Raw genomic sequence first — 24,761 nt, 5'->3', positions numbered from 1 at the left:
TAAGAGCTTGGGCGATGAGGCTGTGTGACAGACAAAACAAGACTGGCCATTGTTTGGTTAGTTGTTGAAGCAGGGTGAGGGGTACAGAAAGGTTCCCTTATACCATTCTCTCTACTTTTGTGTATATTTGACATTTTCCATCATTAAAAGTTTATATACATTATACACACACACACACGTTCTATCATTAACCCAGAGAATGTGTTCACGGCCAGCTCCCATCTACAAAAATTAACATACATAGACTTAAAAAAAAAATACAAAAGGTTCTTTTTTCCTCACTTGGACCCAAGCATAATGATGGATTTCCTTGCTAGCCAGGAAAGTTCACCAAGATAAACAAGTCGAGTTTAAAATGTTATAAGTAGCCAAACTCTCGGTGAGGTGCTCTGGAAAAAAATACAAGGGCTATTCTGGGAAGCAAGAACAGCAGAAAATTTTCTGGAGGAAAATCTAGGGTCTCTGCCTTAAATTGATGTTGGAAATAATATCTGAGAAGCCCATTTACATGTAACAGCTCACGTATTATCTGTGCTCAGACTTAGGATTTCACAGTAGGGGTGGGGTAATCACATTATCGATGCTTACCAGAGGTTTTCCAAATTTCTCAATAAATAATACCTGTCTGCATGATTTGATCCAAACACAACAGCCAATCTGCAATACCAGATAAATAAAGAGGCTGTTTTCATCTCACACATGGCCTGTGTAACTCAGAGGAAGGTATCAGTCTACTTTTCACTGGCAAAGCGTTTTAAGCACGGCACAAGCACCCTTGTTTCCTCTCCTTCCCGTGAGCTCGTGTCACAGCATAGAGCGACCGACCATTTGCAGTGACAACACAGCAACCAACTAGAAGCTGCCTCGAGAGGCAGCTCCATCTGGAAAGCTGGGCTGGGTCCCCCAGGACCAAGGCCAGGTCCAGAACTTTCCCTCAGGCCACCCCTCAGCCTCCACTGGGGAGGGTGGGTATCCAGCAGTGAGGACCGTCCCCTTGGCAGGGGGCATGTTTCCCATCGCTAAGGATTCTTGCTAAGGAAAGCAGAAAGAAGATCAAACAGCACTAGCCCTTCTCTCTGCAAGTGCACAACTCATACTCCGCTCCGGCTACAGGTGTAAAGTTATAACTCTTCCCAGGCCAGCTTCTGCTTCCCGTCCAATAAACCCGGAGCAACTGAGGCCGTCTTTTCCTAGTCTTAAAATTACCTTGACTACAAGAGATGAATTTACTTCCTAGCAATGCTAAGGGGAAGGGGTTTTCTCTGTCACCTGAGCCCTGACATCTTTTATTTCTGAGAGTGTTCAGTCTTAAGCTGACGTTGCAATATAACCATTGTCTTCACATAAAGAAATGGAGGTGGCCAGAGTGATGGAGGCCAAGCAGAGGAAAAGGCACTGGGCCCAGCAATCCTGCTACAGAAGCCAGGGCCAGTGGGGAAAGGTGCCGGCCGGGGCTCCCCTCTGAGGCTCGGGGATCCCATGTGACCTCAGTGTTCCTGAACCACCCTGAAACCCGATCACCTGCACCAGAGCTTCAGCGAGTGAGAGCTAAATTAACTGCATGAGGCCCAGCATGAAAAGTCACTATTATCTAGAGACGCTGGGAAGTCTTGATTCGCCCTGGTGAAGAGAGAAAGCTACAGTGTGGCCAAATGACAGAAGTAAATCAACCTCCAATTCAACTGGACAGTCCAAGCAACTTGTGAAGACCTGCCAAATTTAATGATTTGCTTCTGCTTTTTTCTGATCCAGCCCTTTAGCGGAAGTGACACAGGAAGGCACGGCCACGGTGCACAGAGAAGCACCCAGCAGGCATGGGAGCATCTGGAGGCAGGCAGGGCTGTATGGCGCAAAATCACAGAACAGGTATTGCTGCGCCGGGAAGCACCACAGCAGATGGACAAAAAGAGTAACAAAACCAGTAGCCGATATTGAAAATGCAGCTTGATTTGTTTAAGCAAAACTTTTTTAAAAAGCTGTACTGCTTGGGCGGCTGGGTCAACTGACCCGAGCGGACGGTCGAGCCGATTTAGGCCGCTCTCTGCTGCCTTGGAATCGCCGCCACCATGGCCAGTCGGTCGCAGGGCACCCAGCAGCTGCTCCAGGCCGAGAAGCGGGCCGCCAAGGAGGTGGCCGAGGACCACAAGAAAAGAACCGGAGGCTGAAGCAGGCCAAAGCAGCAGCCCAGGCTGGAAGCGAACAGTACCGCCTGCAGAGGGAGAAGGAGTTCAAGGCCAAGGAGGCCGCGGCTCTGGGATCCCATGGCAGTTGCAGCACTGAAGTGGAGGACCCCCAGGAGAAGATGACCATCCTCCAGACCTACTTCCGGCAGAACAGGGATGAACTCCTGGATAACCTCTTGGCCTTTGACTGCGATATCCAGCCAGAAATCCACAAAAACAGATAAAGGAAGAAAAAAACCACCTGTTGTTGCATGGATTGGCATTTTCGATCCCTTCATGGAATATGAAGCTTTAGCAAGGCTTGAGTCATAGTCTTGCGAAAAGTCATTAAATTATTTCTGTATGTTATATAGTAGGTCCCTTCACTTTCTGCAGAACAGCAAATCTAGCTTCTTTGTACAAACTTAGGGCTTATCCAAAGATTTTTATCTTTTTAAAATTTATTTATTTATTTTTGGCTGTGTTCAGTCTTCGTTGCTGTGTGCAGGCTTTCTCTAGTTGTCGTGAGCGGGGACTACTCTTCATTGCGGTGCGCAGGCTTCTCATTGCGGTGGCTTCTCTTGCTGCGGAGCACAGGCTCTAGGCACGCAGGCTTCAGTAGTTGCGGCGCACGGGCTTCAGTAGTTGTGGCTCGCGGGCTCTAGAGCGCAGGCTCAGTAGCTGTGGCACGCGGGTTTAGTTGCTCCGCGGCATGTGGGATCTTCCCAGACCAGGGTTCGAACTTGTGTCCCCTGCACTGGCAGGTGGATTCTTAACCAGTGTGCCATCAGGGAAGTCCCAAGATTTTATCTTTTTACCTCATATTTCTTGGAATTTAATGGGTATACACTGTCTTTTTTCCTATGCCTTTTCGCTCAAGCAGCATATATATCAATACTGACTTTTTCTTTCTTAGATGTAGTTAAAAAAAAAATTTCTTAAGAAAGAGATGAATTTTTTTCCCCTAAATCTTTCTTGAAGGTCAGGGGCTTTATCTATGAAAAAGTAGTAAATAGTTATTTGTAACCTATGTGATGCAGCAGCCAGCCTTAAAATAGTCCTTTCCGGCTAAGAGTTAGAATAATGGATGCTAGTATCATTGTTTGGGCTGCTTTTAGTTTCCCTTAATCAAAATTACTAGATGACAGTCCTACCATATAGCACAGGGAACTATATTCAATATCCTGTGATAAACCATAATGGAAAAGAATATGAAAAAGAATGTACATATGTGTATAACTGAGTCACTTTGCTGCACAGCAGTCATTAACACAACACTGTAAATCAATTTCAATAAAAAATAAATTTAAAAAATTACTAGATGATGGAATTCAAGAACTTGCTACATGTTACTACTTGGTGTACTGAAAATCATTTAAAAGTAAAGACTTTCTGGCATGCAAAAAAAAATAAAAAATAAAAAGCTGTACTGACTAGGGATAATTAAAGGAACTCCCATTGTAGATCCAAATCACCAGAGAATGTGCGCACACGCGCACACACACACACACACACACACAGCTACAGGTAGTGGTAGAGAAAGCAAAAAGCTGACTGTAAGGTTAAAAGCCTGCAGCTCATGCTAAGCACGTGGACAGCTTACCAAACCCTGCCACATGGGGGACCTGCAGGGGGCATGGCAGTGTCTCAGGGCCAGAAAAGCCAAGCCCCTCCAGGCAAGACCCAGCTCACCTTTCTATTGTGTCTCCCTTGGTGTCTATAATATGTCCTTAATAAAAAGCGGACAAACGAATCATCAACCAAACTAATCCTGGGTGATTAACAAAGTGAATGTCAACCTCATGTTAAACAACAGGGTTTGACGTGCCCGTTAATTACCCTTTATGTGAGGTGGGATCATTATCTTTGTCAAACACATTCTGTGTAACCTCCCTATAAAGAGTAATACTGCAATCACATTTGACACACTGTCATTGTGTCTGCACACAGGATGCAAGAGAGTGGCACGCTGCCCACATTTACCAAGAAATCGTAGCCACGTGGATTCCTGCCATTTGCTGAAGGCTGACTATGTAGCAGGCATTGGTGCTGCACTTGGACAATTTAGCCCAATGATCACTGCTATGGACTGAATGTTCATGCCCCCCAAACTTCATATGGTTAGCCCTAACCCCCAATAGGATGGTATTTGGAAATGGGGCCTTTGGGGGTGATTAGATTTAGATGAGGTCATGAGGGTGGGGCCCCATGAAGGGATTAGTGTCCTTAAAGAAACAGAAGAGACACCAGAGACCAGAGCCCCCCACCCAAAAACAGCACCATGTCAAGACACAGCAAAAAGGCAGTCATCTGATAATGAATTTGCCAGCGCCGTGACCTTAGACTTCCAGCCTCCAGAACTGTGAGAAGTAAATGTCTGCTCTTTAAGTCATTCAGTCTACAGTATTTTGTCAGAGCAACCGAGCTACGACAGTCCCCATTGACACATGAGAAGAGTCAACACAGAAGGTATGAAGCACAAGCCCAAGTTCAGCAAGTGAAACCAGGCTCTGAATCAAAAGGGAATATACTTTGGACCAACAAGCATACAATGCCCTTTCTTAGGAAAATTAATTCTTTCAGACCACCAATATCACCATTTATAAAATAACTCCTGTTCATTGAATTTGCTCACTTCATATAACTCACAAATGATAAGAACTTCATCCCAAACTCTTAGTAGGGATAAAGTTCTAATTGTAAAGATGTCAATTTTATAGGAGGAAGACCTATAGATCAGGCTGCCCAACTGAAAGTACTGTGAGGATGGAAATGTTATCTGTGCTGCCCAATGCAGTGGCCACTAGCCCAGTGGTCCTCAACTTGGGACAAACATGCCCTCCAGGAAACACTTGGCAATATCTGGAGACATTTTTGGCTGTCTCAACTGGGTAAGAGGGTGCTACTGGCATCTAGGGGGTCAAGGCCAGGGGTGCTGCTGAACATCCTCTGGTGCACAGGACAGCTCCACCACAAACAGTTATCTGGTCCAAACTGTCACGAGCACTGAGGTGGAGGAAACCTGCACTAGTCGCATGTGACCGAGCATTTCAGATGCGGCTACTGAGGTTGGGAACTAAAATTTTAATTTTATTTAACTTCAATTAATTTAAACTTTAGAATTAAAAACTTTAAGAGATTAAAACTAACAAAACAGGAATTCAAATGTAAATAGCCATGTGTGTTTCAGACAGCACAGCTATCAAGAATGTGCGTAAATATAAAATAAAGGTCTTATTTCCCAAGGAAACAAGAACAAACTATCTTCAGGGAAAAGAGAGATCTGATCCTTAGGATTGGCAAATAATAAGCATAAATAAAAGCATAAAAATGAACACCCATGAAGCTTTAGGACACATGTCCCGGCACCAAACAGGAAATCGCAGGGAAACTCTCCCTCTGTCACTGCAGGCCACTCACTCTTGCAGGGTCTCCACCCCCTTTTCTTTGTACTGCAGTTCTTGCTTCATCTGGGTCAGCTCTCGTTTTAATCTGGAAAGCTAAAGACAAATTACATTTTTTTTTCCACAAAAAGAAGCTGTGAAAAATGATTTCTACAGTTGTTAGCATTGTCATCTAAGTTTCTGACTACCTTGCAATTCACAGGGTCACCCATTCTCTCCATGGCCTTCCATCCCTGGCATATCAAACAGCCCTGGCATATCAAACAGCCCTGGCAGAGGGGCCGGCTCGCTTAGACACAAAAGGCCCGGGTCACGAACAGCTTTCTACCACGTGGAGCCCTGGAACCAGCAATGATTTTCTTTTTCAAGGTATTGATTTACACATTGCAATGAGCAAACTTTGTCATACTTTTTTCATCCTCTCTTCTGCTTACTACCCACAGATCCCACCTAGGAAACCCTGTTGCTCAAAGCATGGCTTCCCACTACCTGGAAGTCAGTCGCCTGCAGTGCTTATTTAAAGAGATGATAGGACCCACTCCAGGCCTTGTTAAAACTCCGTGGGGGCGAGGCGGGGGGTGTCTGGAGCTCACACTTTGAACTGATGCCCCAGGTGTTTTTCGTTGGTGTACTAGAATGTGAGAACCACAGCACTAAAAGAGACACTCTGATTTAGGGACTGAGACACCAGGACAGGAGGCTTGGCCTCTAAGATGTCTCCCGTCCCCGCTTCCAGACACCCAAGACAAGGGGCTGAAGGGATGGAACACGGTGGCACACCAAGAACCTGGCACCACTGGCAGGGAGCACCGGTACCTTCTGGTCAAACGCCGTCATAGGCAAGATTTCCCTGGGAATACAGCCACCAGGGAAGAACAGCAGATGCTAAAGCTGCTGAGGGACAGGCCTGGCAGCCCACTAATACAGGGAAGCAGCCCTCTGAGGTTGGGCCCCAATGTCACCAAATCTTTCCAAACAGGGGGTGAATCTAGCCCCATGAAACACACTGAGGGATACAGGTGATTTTTTGTTAGATGGGCTGAGGCTTTAAAATGAAACTTTTCCCTTCCTATCGGAAAAAAAAAGTGGAAAGTAAAACCAAATGTGGTAATAATTCATGAAATGGAAAATCTTACTAAAATATGGGTGTTATACACACTGGCCACCATAAAATGAACCATGATAAGTGATGTTACATAAAAAGACATACGGGGCTTCTAGTTGTGAAAATATTCGTTTTACTCACCCTATCCCGACGACTTGCTATTTCTGCTTTAATTTGGTATGGGTCGTACTTTGTATTTGTTGAATATCCAAAGAAGGCTAAACAGAAGGAAAATATTTTATTTTATAATGGATCCTTTAAAGTAAATAAATACACATAGATAGGAACTTCTGATTCACCATATTAAGTAGTTAATTCTCAGTCTCAGACTTCCAAGTTGGCGCTGGCTCCTGAAGGATTAACATCTTACAACCTTGAATCTTGATGTTTGATTTTTGCATGAGACCCTTCTACGTGATTCCACATAATAAAATATATGGCTATAGGTAAATCAAAACTCTGTTTACTTCAACTGCAAAACTACTAGGGTTAAAAACCATATATACACGGGGGGAGGGGTACAGTTATGGTATAGAAAACTATTCTAACTATGTAAACAGTACATACAGTATGAACCCATTTTTACTTCCTTTTAAAATGCATGCACCCATGGAAGTCACTGGAAGAAAAGAACCCAAAAGTTGACTGCTATTCTCAATGGTTTCATTGCAAAAGATTTTGTATTCACTCTCTTCATATCTATAGTCTCCACATGAACGACTTTTGACATAAGAAAGAAAAAAAAAACCCAAAGATTTGTAAAATGAAAAAGACAACTTTCTAGTCACGTATCAGTATCTGGCAGGCTTGAGGAAAAGCTATTCTTCCATGTTTTTGGTTCCCCGAAAGCCGTTATTCTAAGCAGCTTGTTTTTGAGGGATGTTTAGCTAAATCACATTGCATAGATAAATGCTTTCTTCAGCGGTGCAGCACACATGACTTAAAGCCTTTTAACAGACACAGCATCGTGACTGCAGACGGCTACTACCTGGGGGTGAATGGGGCGCGCTCAGCCGCCCAGCTGTGTGCTAAGCACAGGCAGCCAAGCCCTCTCCGCTGTCTCAGCAACTGGAGCAGCTTGCGGCTGTTTCTTTCTCTTTTTTTTCTTTCTTTTTTTAAACTAATTTTTATTGGAGTATAGTTGCTTTACAATGTTGTGTTAGTTTCTACTGTACAGCAAAACGAATCAGCTATACATATACATATATCCACGTTTTTTTGGATTTCCTTCCCATTTCCGCCATTTCTAATTTCTATCACCCCATCCACCTCTCTGCATCCCTTTTTCTTGATGCTTCTGTCTCCTTTCTCTTAGGCCTTGGAGCTGCAGTGACTTGGTTCCTGTCCCTTCCTGAGTTGTGGAGGCTCCTCTTTCTTCATCTGAGAGTCACCCCACACTGGTGTAATCTGCCTCCGGGTCATTTTCATTAGTTTCACCTGCTCAGAAGACCCATCAGCAGGGCCAGCATCCATTCTTTTACTCCTTTGATCTGGGTACCAAAGGCTGTCATGCAGGTAACTTACATGTCAACATCTAGAAACTAGTTTATAATCATCTCCTGATTTCATATTGGAGAAGCTGACTCAAAGCCATCAAGTGGGGCTTCCCTGGTGGCGCAGTGGTTAAGAATCCGCCTGCCAAGGCAGGGGACACGAGTTCGAGCCCTGGTCCGGGAAGATCCCACATGCTTCAGAGCAACTAAGCCCTTTTACCACAGCTACTGAAGCCCGCGTGCCTAGAGCCTGTGCTCCGCAGCAAGAGAAGCCACCGCAATGAGAAGCCCGCACACCGCAATGAAGAGTAGTCCCTGCTCGCCGCAACTAGAGAAAGCCCGCGTGCAGCAACGAAGACTCAACGCAGCCAAAAATAAATAAATAAATTTATTTTAGAAAGCCATCAAGTGGTTTAAACAGCAAGAGTATTTAATATCCTCAAATAGAACCACATCAGCAAACAGAACCACATCCCAACTTAATTTGAGCTGTTCAGATATCTCCTGTTTTTTAAAAAATACAGTTCTATGGAAAATCTACTATTCTAAGCCCCAGTCAGAATTTCAAATTACTAGAATCTACTGGAAATAAATATCTGGAGGAGCTGTTTGCCAAATTTATCTCAAATGTTCTTATATTTAGAATTCTAATCTCTCAAAAACACAGAGTAAAATGTTTCTTAAATAGAATTCTTTCTAAGACGAAGAATGTTTATTTCCAAATCCTAGAACCTCCATCTTGCCTGACTCTTTGGTCTCATTTAAGACCAGTAATGAAAGCAACACCTCAGACAATGCCCTTAAGAGGCAGAAGTTATTTCTATAAAATCTCCACATTAAACTCCTGGGACTTAAGGTTCCTAAGCCTGAGCTTAAGGGGCTTCCACTGGGGCCCAGACAACATGCAAATAAACCTACGGCTTGCTGACTCCTTCCACGTGGGGCCACTTGTCACCTTGCAGCTGAGGAAGACAATGCCAACAGTTACCACCTGGGATCTTTCCCATTCCGGGTAGAAAGTAACCCCACCACCAAAGTCCAGGGAAGTTAACCACAACGTTAAACATCAGTAACAATGATCTGAAATCGTTGCCAAAACTCTTTCTGTCTGTGCAGTTTCATAGGGAAAATTAGCAAAGAGCCTTTAAGCACACGCTGGAGGTGTAGTGGGTACAGATGGACAGATACATGGCAACCTGCCCCCAGTTCTCCTGCATAACTAACAGAGCCCTGAGGCACTTGGGCATCCGCCTCTCCCCCAGGACACTCAGCCTGGACCAGTCCTGGAGGGGGGCCCTGATAAACCACGACATCACTGAGCTGCCCAGTCCACCGATGGGGAGGCCCACCACCCCCTGGAGGACGCTGCTAAGTGACAATGACAGCCTTATTGTCCAGGCCGAGGGGAGTTAGTCTTTTCTGCTACTTACAGCTGAAAACATCCTAAATGGTAAAAGGTTTTACTTATTGATACCACTCATGTTACCTTTGCCATGGTCTCTAAAGCTATAAAATTCCAGGACTGGAATGAGGTAAAAGGCAACTCAAGTACCTAAGACAGTGAGTACGTTTTATCTTCAAATGCTAAGGAGAGTGATAAACACTGGCAGATCTTCTAATGATATAATTCAGTTTATAAAGACAGATTCTCAGTTCCTGATGTCTGCCAGTAAGTCTAATGGAACCCATTTGTGGAGTCCAAGGAAAAAGCTCAAGACTCTGGACCGCATTATTTATTTTTTTATTTTTTTGCGGTACGCGAGCCTCTCACTGTTGTGGCCTCTCCCGTTGCGGAGCGCAGGCTCAGCGGCCATGGCTCACGGGCCCAGCCGCTCCGCGGCATGTGGGATCCTCCTGGACCGGGGCACGAACCCGCGTCCCCTGCATCGGCAGGCGGACTCTCAACCACTGCGCCACCAGGGAAGCCCTGGACCTCATTTTTAATGGCACATACACCACAACACTTAGAAAAAGAAACATCTTCCTCCGTTAAGACACGTCTCCAATCTCAAGGTTTAGGATAAATAGGAGACTTTCACCTCTGAAGCTTTCTTCTCACTTGAAGAGTTTGAGTGGGCAGAGCTATTAAACAGCTTAAGGAGGCCGCTCAGGCATACAGCATTGCTTTGGATGATATAATAGGAAGGTTATAGCTTAACTGGACCTCACCAATGTAAATTACTATACCTTGCTATTATAGGGTAGCTGTCGCATTTATTTCATCTGTCCTCATAAAATCTTTGTGAGAGATGGCGATTACGTTTCCCCACTTTAGAAATGAAGGCTGAGTGTGTAGTGACTTGACCTACAGTCTGCCATCAGTCAAAGAGGGACTTCTGTCTAGAACCTGGGCTCCTGTGGCTCACATTAGTTTTTCCAAATTAAAAAGAAATGGCCCTCCGGCTCCCCGGTGCGCAACAGGAGAACTCAATCTGTGTTATTTAGCACTCAAAATGCTGCAGACCCCAGTAATTACTTTGGATTTCGATTTTATGGGTTATTAAAAGGGGGAAATGTGTCCATGTCTGCCTCTGTGTCCATCTCCTCTTACACACAGGGCTCCTCTGGACCGTGAGAACCCAAGATCGCCCTAGGCGATGACATGCTTTAAAAGAGGGTAGTCCTTCTCCAAAGACCTCCTCTGGGCAGGCGGACGGCTCCTTAGGACCAGGTGTACGCCTTCCAGGCATCGGCGCTGCAGCGAGCTGCTGGAGGGAGCCCAGTAGGACTCCGGCACAGAGGACGGCAAGCCTGGACAGTTTCCGTGCTGACAGGTACTAATTACCAGAGCCGACCAAGGCATGCCTGTAAACAACCGAGGCCAACTAAAGAGGGCATGACCTCTTTTTTAAAGGCACCAGAAGCAAAGGAACAAAAAAATCAAACTAGCCCACTGAGAGGTAACCTACAGAAGTAACACAAGGGCCTACCAAATCCAAACCAAGAAGTCCCTCTCTAGGGCAGACGAGGAGATCTGGTAGACATGTGCTCTGCGACAACCTTCGAGATTGCGTCCTGCCAACTAATACCTGGGAAGATGCTGCGTGAGCCATTTTTTTCCTGCCTGCTCCAACATGCCTGCGTGCAGGAAAACGAAGGGCTGAATGGATGGACTGTGGCCCTTATCCTCAGCTAGGCAGGAGATGAGAAACCTTCACCAGGGAAACAAGGGAAGACAGTCTTTGTGGGATGGGCCTGGAGCCTCAGAAAGAATGCGGGGCCGGACAGAGGACTGATAAGGTCAAGCTTCCCCACCGCCGAGCCAGCCCCCCGCCCGAGCCAGGAATGCAGGGCGGGTCAGCGCTTTCTCACCGGAGATAAGGCTGACTCTTTCCCAGGCACCCGAAGAGACTTTGGCTGTAGGCTTCTGGGAGCTCCCAGAAGCCAGGGTAACAAACAAAGTCATACTCCTGCTGCTGGAAGAAAGGATCACAATCAGTAGATCTCAACTCTGGGAATCCCCTGGGGAGCTTTAAAAAAAAAGTGTCTGGCCCCCAGCCAAGGCCAATTAAACCCAAATCTCTAGGGGTGGCACTGGGGCCCAGACAGAAGAGTTTTTAAAAGCCCTTCGGGAGATTCCTCCAGTGCAGCCAGGGTTGAGAACCACTGGTGCAGATTCTTCTGCAAAGGACCAAATAGTAAATATTTCTGGCTTTGTGGGCCATACACTCTCTGTCGCAGTTCCTCGACTCTGTCACTGTAGCTGCTACAGACAATGGGTAAGTGAATGGACCTTGCTAGGTCCCAATAAAAGTTTATTTACAAGACACCCAGAGTGGACAGGATTCAGCCTGCGGGCCAAAATTCGCTGACCTGTGGTTCAGACTATAATTTACCCCAAGCAAGAATTCCTTCTAAAAGGTCCTGCAACTGGTCATATACTTCATCTGAACGCATCTGGAGGCCAGAGTTTCTCAGGAACAATGAAAAAAAAGTTTCTGAAATAACGAATGTATTCAGTGTTTAAAAAGAAGGCAAACAGAAGAAAATATTGCAGCGAAGAAAGTAGGAGAAAACTCTACAAAATGGAGCTGCAGAGAAAGTACTGGGTGCGTCTTAGAGACTGAGTCCTTTGTAGTGAAGAGTTCCATGCCAGGGTTCTACAGAGCATTGGACAGGACTGGGCCCAAGGCAGCTAGCTCATAAGCGAACAGAACTAAAGCAGAGTTGGGGTCTTAGTCTCATGGGGATGTGTGCTCAAATCCAGCAAAGCATGACTTTGTTTTGGTCAGAGACAAAAAAGTTAAGGCTTGGATATTCTCAGGCACCAGATGGCCCAACAATGACACAAAATCTTTCCTCTCCAATGAACAGAGTTTTATTCTGACGACTTCCATAACTCAGGGGGAAATCTGTGAAAGGTGTGGAACAGAGCACTTCCCCTCCCCTTGCCCTCCCCCATGCCCTTCTGCTCCAATACTGGAAATGACTTTCTAGTGAATTCCGCTGTTTACAATTATTGCCTCATTTTCCCCTACAATCAGCCATTCAGGATAAATCGTGTCCCCAACACCAGGCGCTAAGGAAATATCTGTTGAAAACTAAATGACTAGTTTAGTGGGCCACAAGAAAATCAAGAAGCAGAAGGCGTTCTGCCTTCCACGTGCCCCTTCAAGTGTTGTGAAATTGCCGGACTTGTCAATTTATAATGGGTCCTTATTTCCAGGTAACTTGAACAATGGGAGGGCAGCCTGTTCCAAAGCCACGATCAGTTCTTCTGAGCTGACTCTTCCATGTCTCGGAAATACTACACAGCACTGAAGGCTAGCTACACAAAAAGATCTGGGTTCAAATCCAAGGTCTACCGTTTACTAGGGATGTAACCTTCAAGAAGTAACTTAGCCTACCCAATATTGTTTCTGTGTGTACACCGAAAATAACATTACCATGTTACAGTGCTTCACGATGTTGCAATCACAACAATGCAGGAAAACACTAGCCCATTAGATGTTGCTTCCTTTCACTTGGAGTCACTGTCAATGAAGGAAGTAATGAGAAATAAGTCCAAATCTCCCTCTGTTGTTCCCAGTACCCAAGCAAGGAGCCCTGCTTTAGATGACTAACAAGGTGAGCGACCTGGGTTGTGTCAGACCCAGGTGGCCAACTGGAGCCCAGGTGTGCCATGGATCCTGCCACCAGCAGCTCCTGATGTGGGCCCGGACCTCTGTAGGAGACATCTGTTAGAGCACAAGCCACCAGGATCATTGTCTTGAACTTTAGCCTGTGGCCACAAATAGTTCATTTGAGTCATATCTAACAGAATTATCCTCAATGAAGTTCAGGTTAAATGGCAAATTGAAAGAGCCTGATTGGGCTTCCCTGGTGGCGCAATGGTTGAGAGTCCTCCTGCCGATGCAGGGGACACGGGTTCGTGCCCCGGTCCAGGAAGATCCCACATGCCGCGGAGCGGCTGGGCCCGTGAGCCATGGCCGCTGAGCCTGCGCTCCACAACGGGAGAGGCCGCAACAGTGAGAGGCCCGCATACCGCAAAAAAAAAAAAAAAAAAAAAAGAAAGAGCTTGATCAAAAACTGCAGGGATAGCAGCAACTTGATAAAATGCTTGAATTAGTTCCTAGCTTCCATTTGTAGTCTTTTTCCCTGAGGAGATAGGCTCCAGCAAGAGCCACTGGCATCTCCAGCCCTTCATGAAAATGGCCTAAGCTGGCCTCCAATGCCACCTGCACGAGTAGAGGCAGAGATCGCGTCTACGCAGGGACCTCTCATGGGTTGGGGAGTGGAGTCTCATGGTAGGATCTCAAGTCAACACCCCAGAGTCATCACCTTCCTTGAGTCAAGGTTTCCTCATATATGATTTCAAAGACAGCATCTCAAGTGTTTCTTTTTTACTGGGCATTAATAAAATTCTACGGAGCACAGGAAGAATGAAATTGAGTGCAATTCCCTACTTGCCCAAATGTCAACGGAGTGAAAAGCCCGTGGAAATACAAAAACTAATGCTGAGGGAAGTCCCAGCTCCAGAGGACTATAAGTTCTGGATGCCCTCACCCTCTAGGCTCCACGTTGCTATGCGACTCCTCCCCTCGGGCTGGGCATAGAACCCGATAGGCTGCAACTAGGTCCTCCTATATTTGCATCCTCAAGGGCTCCAGTCCCTAGTCCCCACACTCACTGCAACTGAAGTCCTGGCTGCACCAGTACAGTAACCAGTACATAAGACACACCTTCTCTTGATGAAGTTTGTCCTTTCAATGACTGGCAAGAAACTTCCTGCCAGGTTTTTCTGATATGTGCTTCTCCCATCTTAGAAAGACTGACTGGAAAGCCTCTTTGGAGACCTAACCAAACCTGACCACAGAACAGATGAGGTGCCTACAGGCTACTGGGAAGAAATACTCTATTAGGTTGAATCATACGAAATTGCCTATTTGGGCCTTTTTAAGCTACAAAAATGACAATTGTATATGGTTCAATCTACTTCTACCAAGTAACTTTTGGAAAGGTTTAGAATCGCTAACTATATGCTTTCAGAAACAGTTATAAGCCAATGCTTCAGCCAAGTGTGACCTCGAGGCACCAAGTCCATGAGATCACTTAAAAGAGACCATATGCCGAGCCCCGAAAGTCATCTGAATAGATATCAAAAGATCGAAATCTTATACGTCTAGTCTCTGACCACAATGGAATTAAATTAGAAATCAACAACATGATACCTTTAAAAAGTTCCAACAACTTACTTTTTTTTCGGCCATGCCACTCGGCTTGCAGGATCTTAGTTCCCCGACCAGAGACTGAACCCGGGCCCTCAGCAGTGAAATCGAGGAATCCTAACTACTGGACCACCAGGGAATTCCCCCAACAACTTACCTTTTTTTTTTTTTTTTTTGCGGTATGCGGGCGTCTCACTGTTGTGGCCTCTCCCATTGCAGAGCACAGACTAGGGATGCACAGGCTCAGTGGCCATGGCTCACGGGCGCAGCCGCTCCGCGGCATGTGGGATCCTCCTGGACCGGGGCACGAACCCGTGTCCCCTGCATTGGCAGGCGGACTCTCAACCACTGCGCCACCAGGGAAGCCAACAACTTACTTTTAAAAAAACCCATGGGTCAAGAGAGAAATCTCAAAGAAAGTGAGAAAATATTATGAACTGACTGAAAATGAAAATACCAAAATTTGTGGGATGCAGTTAAAGTAGTACTTAGAGGAGAATTTATACCTTTAGAGGCTATGTGAGAAAAAAGAGAGGTCTGAAATCAATGGTGTAAGCTCCCAATTTAGGAAGGTAGAAAAAGAACAAATTAAAGCCAAACTAAGTAGAAAGAAGGAAATAATAAAGAGGACAAACCAATAAAATAGAAAACAGACAAGAAATTGGGGGGAAAAAAAAAGAAAACCAAAAGCCAGTTCGCTGTAATGCTACACACAATCAATAAACATTGAGCTGTGCTGATTAAGACACAAATTATTAATATCACAAATACGAGAAAGGACACCAGCTCAGCGTCCAGACATTGAAAGAATCATGCAGGAATTCTACAAAAAACTTCATAAACTTGACAGCTTGGATCAGCGTTCAGCAGATTCCCCGTGGGCCAAATCCAGCTTGTTACTGTTTTTATACTTTTATCAGAACAAGCCACACACATCATTTAGGTATCATCTCTGGCTGCTTTTGCAGTCTAACAACAGGGTTGAGTAGCTGCGTCTAAGATCATATGACCTACAGAGCCTAAAACACTATCTGATCCTTTACAGAAAAGCTTACTGATTTTTGGATTAGATGAAAGAGACGAATTCCTTGAAGCACACAAATACCAAAACTGATTCAAGAAGAAACAGGAAAATCTGACTAGCCCTGTATCTATTAGAGGTATTGAATTTGTAGTTACAAACATTCCCACAAAGACCTCCAGGTCCAGATGGCTTTTCTGGTAAATTCTATCAAACTGTTAAGAAAGCATTAATACCAATCCCACACGAACTTTCCAAAGCCTGGGGAGAAGGGAACACGTCCCAATTCATTCTGTAAGGCCAGTATTATCCTGATACCAAAATCAGAGAAAGACATTACAAGTAAAGAAAACTAGGAAGAGACCAGACTTTTCTAAAAACTAGCACTGAGCTCACCCATCACATTCTGATGGACAGTTAAAAAGAAACAAACAAGGGCTTCCCTGGTGGTGCAGTAGTTGAGAGTCCGCCTGCCAATGCAGGGGACACGGGTTCGTGCCCCGGTCCAGGAGGATCCCACGTGCCGCGGAGCGGCTGGGCCCGTGAGCCATGGCTGCTGAGCCTGCGCGTCCGGAGCCTGTGCTCCGCAACGGGAGAGGCCGCAACAGTGAGAGGCCCACGTACTGCAAAAAAAAAAAAAAAAAGGAACAAACAAGAAAAAAACCTAGTACATATCAATAGCTGAAGAACAAGAGATGAAGCAGCCTGGAAACAACATACCATCATACCTGAGCCTGCATTCTCTCATGGCACATGGAGACACAGCCATCTCAATTCCTGCTACAGGAGGCAAAGCCCACCCCCACTGCTCTCTTCTTCACAGCTTGTATGCTGCAGTGAAAAAGATGTTTGGCCCCTTGGCCTCAATTCCATTCTGACCTGCAAAACGGGATAAAGCTTTGACCACGTCCTTAACGTTCAAAGCTGTGTCACCAGAGCCAAATACCTAGCAACGTGGCAGTCACGTCACAGTAAGTCCCTCATGTCTCAACCAGACTTAGGTTTTTATACAATAAAACCTAGCAGTACCGACTTCATACACTCTCCCCAAGCTCACCGGCATGCGGGACAGGCATGGCCACAAGCACCTGCAGTGGGCAGTTAAGCGTGACAACTCTGTCGGGAAGGGACCGGCTCAGGAAGTGACTGACTAGGTCAGTAACCAGAGGCTTGGCTTCTGCGACTGGACCTGATTCCTTCAATTCCTGAGCATCTGCTGAGTCCTCCTGAAACAGGAGGCCACATCCGGCAGGCTCCAAAACTCGGAGGGGTCCCCTTTGGAAGACGTCAGTGTGCACCCATCTCACTTGAGGGGCAGACAGAGTTCCCCTGATTCCCCGCGTTATACTGAGTTCCCCCACCTTCAGTGTCTTGCCCAAGAAAGTATGCTACAAAGAGACAGGGGCTTGACATGTGTGGAGGCTCCTGAATCTTTCCATCCAGGACCAACAAAACCATCGTATGGCCTTCCCAGGGACCACCCCAGGCAAGCAGGAATAACGGCAGAGATCTCTGGGTGAAGCCCTTTTCCACGCTGACAAACAGAAGCCAGGAGGCTGTTTCGTGTCACTACCTGAAACATGCTTGTTTATTTTCTCCCTTCCCCACCCGCATGGAAGCTCCGGGAGGGCAGGGGCCTCTCTTTTCTTGGGCTCCCCCGTGTTGCAGTGCCTGGGCACAAGGCGGACACTTGATCAACATTTGCTGAAGGAGCGGTAGTGAATGACCGTCGGATTCCAGTGTGGAAGGCTGACTACCTAACAATCTGCGATTAGAAAATTTAGGAAGCTGTCTTGCCTGACTCAAGCTCAGTGTCTGCAAAAAGCCTAGCAGAGAGACAGCTTTGGAAATCACGCGTGTTAACCGCGGGGGACGGTGAACTCACAGCTGGCGTACGAGCGGCCGTCATCCTCGCACATCTTGTGCAGCTGCTGGTATTCCTCCTGGGCCAGCTCGAAACGCTGCTGCTTAATCTGGTAGATTTCTTTCTTGGCGTTGAGGGCCTCCTGGGCTACAATTAAATACTCCTTCAGCATCCGTTCCTGCTCCCGCCTCCACTGTTCTCTGGGATCCTCAATCTGGGTAAGCTCTGAAATTGAAAGGGTAAGAACATAAGGGACTTCAAAGTAAAATCTTTACATTGACCAATAATCATGCAGTTATATGACTAGTCGATGAGAAAATTAATTAACTACCAGGAGGTACATTATGGAAGCGTCTATATAACGAACCTCCCAGAGTGCGGATCACCTCCTATTTACATATCCACGCTTGGGACGAGAAGAAAGCTCTGTAGACATGCAATAGCTCCATGGAGGGGAAGATGGCACCAGGCAACTTTTCACACTCTAAGTAAATGTTGGTGGACATGAACCCAAAGGAGGTCATCCCTGTCAAACTAAGACACACGTCCAAGCTTCCTCTCCCTGCCTTCTTCAAGCCAGGCTGCTGTGGGCTCTGCTGTCCCCGTGACTGGCTCGCTCCCCTTCTCCCACCTCCCACGCCAGACGACGTCCGTCTGCATTCTTCCTGGACTTCCCATAAATCCCCCGTTTTCCGCTCTGGCTCTCTCGCTCTAGCAGCTCCCCTAAGGGCTCACGCTCACCTCCGGCTCCAACCTCTCCCCTGAGTGCCCATCCTTTCCTTCCTCCTCCCTCCTAGAGGCATCTCCACCTGGACGAACGCAAAGTAATTCTGAGTCATTCGTCCAAAGCAGAACTCATTCTCACACAGCGCCCTTTCACTACACAAACCAAAGCAAAGCAGAGGAAGCCACGCTGACGAGCGCCTGCGTCTCCCGCCTGCCCCTCTGCGTAGCGCCTTCCTCTGGATCTACCCACTGAGCCAGCCCGGGACTCGCCCTCAGAGGACTTGTGCGCTCCTTTCCCCACACAGAGTATTCCATGGGTCATCCACAACTGGCAATTCCTGCCCCTGCGTATCACAGTGGCCAACATACGCCTTCTCTCCTTCTCCCCTTACTTCAATCAGACCCTCACAATCTCTCTCCAAAAACACGCAGGCTGCCTGCCTCATCCCGCCAAAAGCCATCCTCCGTGCGCTCACCAAAGTGACCTTCCCAACTCTGCCTCCGGTTCTCTAACACATGGCCTTTTTTAAAGCACAAGGTTGTACCTTGGCGTGACGAAATGTTCTGAAACTAGATAAAGGTGGAAGCTGGACAACACTGTGAATGCGCCAATTGCCACTGAACTGCAGACTTTTAAACAGTGAACTTTACGTTCTGTGCAACTCACATCAAAATGGTTAAAAATGTAAATTTTAGGTTATCTTTGCCCCATACACACACAGCACCTGCTAGGATGTTTCAAGTAAGTCCTTCCTTTTTAAACACCCTCCCAGCAACATCCCCTACCCCGCTTCACACTGCTACCCCAGGGCCCCTCCTAGAAAGCCTCCCTGGGCCTTAAAAGCTCCCATGGGGAAATAAAAAACAAAGACAACAAAAATCGGGGTCCTGACCTAGCCCCGGAGTCCAGATTCAGTGGGCCGAGGGGGCGCGGGCAGAGTCACAGCTGTTATAAGTGCCTGGATGTCTCTGACGTTGATTCAGCCATGAGACTCACCCCGGCCGACAGGCATCGTTCACACTCTGTCCAGTGCACCCGAGAGTCTTGGGAACCTTGCAGGTGATCCACGCAGGGCCCCTCTGGTCCCTCACGTCACCATCAATCTGCACAGTTCCAACTTAATATTTGACTCCCCAGGTCCTGTGCCTTTAGAGAGCTATAAAGCTGTGCTATCAAGAGTTCGATTCTCAGGAGCAAGTTTTCTGGAATGGGGTCTCTGGCCCATGTACTAATTGTTACAATAATAATCTTTTATGTTCCTGGGGAAAAAAAAAAGAGTTGGGTTCCCTGAAGGCCTGAGAGGGAGGAGGTGGTATGACCCTGGAGCTGATGTCTTCAGCCACATCCCCCATGGTGCTGGGTCACCCGTTATACTCAAGGGGGCCGGAAGAAAGTCCGTGGTGATTCTTCGGGTTTCGGGTTCATGGCCAAGTCCAGCATGTCATGTTGAATCCTCATGGTGGAGCCTGGGTCTCACTTTCCTGTGTCCCCAGGGCCTCAAGAGTGGCCAGCATACAGAGGTGCTCTGTGACACTCGCTGTGACTCAGCCAGCAGGACAGCAAGGCACACCAGCGGCAAAGAAGGGGACACAGAGGGAGGAGCAATTGGGGTTTACGAGAGACGAGCTAGAGGCCTCGGCGGCAGGTAGGCGGCTTCCAAAAACGTTGTGTAAGGCGGATGCCTGTGCCGTTCAGCACTGCCGCCCGGGCCCAGAGAGGCCCACAGCACGGAGAAGGTGGCCCAGAAGGGCCAGACAGCCCAGCCGCACGCAGCCCAGGGGCACCGGGCCAGCCGGGCCAGAGGGAGGGTGGCAGACCCACCCGGAAGCCCTCCTGCCACTGGCATAACCGCCGGGGAGGGCAGCAGGGCCAGGGCGGCACTCACCCCCCTGCCCAATCCCTGGGTGAGAGCCGCACTCACGTGAAGGCTGAGGGTATGGATTGGAAACTCCCCTGCCCCAGGAGCCGGCCAGGACGCCTCGCCATTCAGAGTTCCAAACGCTGAACTCAGAGGCCGGCCGGCAGGTGACAATGCAGGAATCAGCCCTAAAGGTACCAGCTCGGGTCGATCACACTAAGGGGACAGGAGGAGCCGTGGGACTGAGTGTGGAAGGAGCTTCGTCACTCACATGCTGGGCACCCCGCCCCCGGCCTCCCCCGCACTCAACAAACTGAAGGACAGAAAGCACACCAAGGGGAACTTCGGATCCCCGGTAGTAATGACGATGACAGAAACACGAGGCAGCTAGAACGAAAAGCGGGGAGTGAAGAAATGTGAATCTGAGAGAGAAATGGGTCCCCAGCTGGTCCCAGATGGAGGAAGGCTGAGGAGGCGGCAGAGAGCAAGGAGGGCGGGAAGCAGCGCGTCAGCTCGGCACAACGGACGCTCCAGGCGGCTCAGCCTCTTCGGGGGGCCGTCCTGGGCACTGCACGAGGGGGAGCAGCATCCCTGGCCTCCACCCACCAGGTGCCGGGAGCACCTCTCCCAGGCATGACCATGAAAAATGCCCCAGACACTACCATGTGTCCCTGGGAGGCAAAACCAGCCCCAGGTGAGAACCACCGCTCCCGACAATTCTACCAAGAAGGCTGGCATGGTCAAGGACCCATTATTTTAGCTGTGGTCTTTACATCATTTTCTCCCTTCACAAAGCTCCAAAATGTTTGGTATATTAAAGCTAAAATCAAAGGGATAAGACAAAATGAAGTTAAGGTAACCACTTGGGCATTTATTGTTCCAAGAACTTGTAAACTTCACTCTGCTAGAAACACCCTTCTCATTTTGAGAGAGATTTCTATTACTAAACTGCCTGGGAAATTTATTCCTTCTTTTAGGTATTCAAACTCTGCATTCCACATATTCCATGCAGTCCTGAGCAACACACAAGCCAGGTAGCCACACAACTGCTTCACTTTTTGAAGAACTCAGCTGATCAACACTTCTGATGACACTGATAAAAATCCAGTTTAATGCTGCATTGGAGAGTAACAATTGTTTCACTCTACAAAAAGAGTTCCTAGCTACCGGGGGATCAATATGGAAAGTCATTCATATGTAACAACTCAAGTGTGGCACTGTACTTACTATTTATGTGGTCCATGTAATAAATTCCAATTTGTTTATCATATACAGTTTCCCATCCTAACGGAAGTTCATCCCCAACACAGTCGGCAAAGGTCAATGGCTTTGTTATCCTGCAAAATAAAATTATGAAAGCAAATTTGAAAGTGAGGTCAATTTCATGTAAGTTTGCTGAATCGACTGTATAATTCGGTTTCAATACAAAATTATTATCTAATTGACTGCTTTTGCTCCAACTATTTGGTTGGAAAATTAACTCACTGGCTTTGCCTCAATAATCATCAGTAACAATATCAGTACACTCACAGTTAAAAGCATTACTATCCCACAGTGCAACTTTAAATACCAGCAAAAACAGATATTGACAGTTACAGAACAGGTAAAACAAGCATCTTCTTCCAAGCTGTATGTTTAATGAGGTGATGACAATGGAATGTCGCTCTGCCACAACAACAGGAGAGCACCTATGTTCTCATTCCCTGACAAATGTTCCCCCCTCACAACTTTCAGTTTCTGTACATTACAGCTTAAATGTATCTAAAATGTATTTGTAAGTTTCATCTACCAGTGGTCATAAGTGAAGGAGTTAAATGTTAACCACTGACCAAAGGCAAAAAGCCAAACAAGCATGGTAACAATACAAGGAGATGCCTACTAAATACTGCCTGTATTCTTTACACAGAAGGAATCAGAAACTGCAAAGTATCCTCCTTGAAGTAAATCTGATCAAGGAAAGCTTGGCTTGACACAGATAGATAAAGGAAAGGTTTTCCAGATGGGTTTAAGTAGAACCTCCCCCGCCCCTACACCCCACGATCACACTGATTGACAAGACAGCTGTGGCATAAAACAAGCCGCCCCTATAATCGTCTGAGTCCAGGCAGCTATCTATTCAGTTGTGTCTATAAATGCACATTGACTGGTATGCATGGGAATCTGATAACCTAAATTTCACTAACTCAGTCTTCCCACATCTCTGTTCCAGTCTCTGGCCCCAGGAAAGTGAGACACCACAACCAATGCCAAGCCCCACAAGACAAGTATGAATTTTGAACATGTCATTTCCCCAAACTGGTTCGACAACAAAGCTCTGTCTCTCCCAGGAGCTTTTAGAAATTGATAAACACTATCAGAACGGCACTGATTGAACTCATCTTCGTTTTAAACACAATGGTTTTAAGAAGTTAGAGTCAATATCAAAACAGAAATACATATACAGAAGGTAAAACACACCATGGAAATCCTCTCAAATACGATGCGCTCAAAACCCCACAACATCACAAGATGAGTCTACTGCATAGTGTCGGTCCCAGCCCCAAACACCAGTGTCCGCAGCACAGTTCCTTTACGGGTCAGGAATGGTGTGGTGGCGGCGTGGTTCCAAGTCAAACAGGTAACAGCAGGCTGTTGTGCGTGACTCAAGTCCTGAATGGGGCCAAGCCACAACAAATGCTACCTGAAGATAAACTGAGTCCTGAGCACAACTCTGCTATTCTAGATTCACGTATAAGCCTAGAGAAAGATGCCCAAGCACGGGCACGTTCCAAGCATCCTGACACACATGATCTCATTTAGTAGACAAATATAGGTGGGAATGGCTTCCCTGGTGGCACGGTGGTTACGAATCCGCCTGCCAATGCAGGGGACACGGGTTCGAGCCCTGGTCCGGGAAGATCCCACATGCCGTGGAGCCACTAAGCCCGTGCGCCACAACTGCTGAGCCTGCGCTCTAGAGCCCGTGAGCCACAACTACTGAAGACTGCGCACCACAACTACTGAAGCCCGTGCGCCTAGAGCCTGTGCTCTGCAACAAGAGAAGCCACGGCGATGAGAAGCCCGCACACCGCAACAAAGAGTAGACCCCGCTCGCTGCAACTAGAGAAAAGCCCTGTGCAGCAACAAAGACTCGACGCAGCTAAAGGTAAAATAAATTAATTAAAAATATGTATAGGGCTTCCCTGGTGGCGCGGTGGTTGAGAGTCCGCCTGTCAATGCAGGGGACACGGGTTCGTGCCCCGGTCCGGGAAGATCCCACATGCCGCGGAGCGACTGGGCCCGTGAGCCATGGCCGCTGAGCCTGCGCGTCCGGAGCCTGTGCTCCGCAACGGGAAAGGCCACAACAGTGAGAGGCCCGCATACCGCAAAAAAAAAAAAGTATATATACATATGTGGGAAGCCTGACCTTCTAGCGCTGCTGAGCCCAATTCATTTACTTTACAACTCACAACTGTTATAAAACTATTGCAAGTTCATAGTTTTCAATTTTCTATCCAATAAACAACGCAAGTAAGTAAAACAACACTTCCATACTCTTTCTTCTAAAAATAAACTGACACAGCTACCATTTTGGTAAATTTTATTTTGGCCTGATATAGAATCCGTATGTCTCTGATTCCACTTCTCTAAACAGAGCATGGGCTTTGCATGATCATCCACAGAACCAGTACTTTGAAGCAAGCAGATGACGAGTCACGCCTCTCGGAGTCCAGCTCGCACCACGAGCAAGGAGAAGAAGTTATCAAGTCCTTGCTGTTCATCTCCTCTGTCCACAGGGCTCACACTTGCAGACCTTTTACTCACTTGACAGCAGTTCGAACAGGCTCAATGAAGAAGTTTTCCAGCTCCCAAAAGACAGAAGTGGTAAACTAGAAGGCAAGGACAGGGGGCCCTTGGGCAGGAAGAAGACAGCAAAGGAAGCAGCTGACAGCAGGGAGAAACACCCACTCCCTGGCTTCATCCATCACACCGTGAAACATCTCTGCTGCGCTTCTGCTTCATCCACCTATTTATCAGGATGACACACGCTCCAGACTTCCAGACAGCTGTAACTTCATTGTATGTAGACAAATTTGGGCATGATTTTCAATCAGAGCCATCGAGGATACCTAAATTTATTGTCCTGTCACCCACAGGTATGCCAGTCCAGGCTCTTGAGTTCTCATCTCCCCAAAAACTTGATGCTAGATTTTTCCCACCAACTCCTTCCTACGATCACCACACACAGACACCAGGGTATTTTTGTTTCTATTACACAAAGTTTAGGAAATACACCTAAATAGGAGAGAAATGTCCATGCACACCACCACTCAAAAACAACCATTATTCCTATTTTGATGTGTCTTCCTCCATCTTTTTTCTATATGTTCTCTTTATTCGTCTTTTTCTGACATGGTCATGATCATACAGTATACACAATTTTCTCCCCTGCCTTTTCCACTTAAGTTTGTAACATGTT

The 24,761-nt window shown here is 46.9% G+C and overlaps 1 protein-coding gene and 1 pseudogene across 5 annotated transcripts in view; one reads left to right on the top strand and one right to left on the bottom strand.

The window, feature by feature from the left end:
• The window catches only part of WWC3 (WWC family member 3), a 120,596-nt gene that overhangs the window by 56,131 nt on the left and 39,704 nt on the right, over window positions 1–24,761 (bottom strand). For 3 of the 4 annotated variants that reach the window (XM_082865231.1, XM_082865232.1, XM_082865233.1), the window contains exons 2-5: window positions 21,530–21,639; window positions 17,739–17,942; window positions 6,813–6,889; window positions 5,583–5,662 (exon numbers count right to left, since the gene is read on the bottom strand). In XM_082865231.1, the coding sequence (XP_082721357.1) occupies window positions 5,583–5,662; window positions 6,813–6,889; window positions 17,739–17,942; window positions 21,530–21,639 (471 nt within the window). Of the gene's footprint in view, window positions 1–5,582; window positions 5,663–6,812; window positions 6,890–17,738; window positions 17,943–21,529; window positions 21,640–24,761 lie in introns of those variants that run through there. The other variant, XM_082865234.1, reaches the window with a different exon arrangement.
• Window positions 2,067–2,407, top strand: LOC309977971 (V-type proton ATPase subunit G 1-like; annotated as a pseudogene). The gene has a single exon. The product of its transcript is annotated as a V-type proton ATPase subunit G 1-like (transcript).

This window comes from Leucopleurus acutus, assembly GCF_964270905.1.
Source record: "Leucopleurus acutus genome assembly, chromosome: X".
In the NCBI taxonomy this organism is placed as follows: domain Eukaryota; kingdom Metazoa; phylum Chordata; class Mammalia; order Artiodactyla; family Delphinidae; genus Leucopleurus; species Leucopleurus acutus.
Note: the sequence above shows the minus strand (reverse complement) of the source record. Positions and strands in the feature narration are given on the sequence as shown.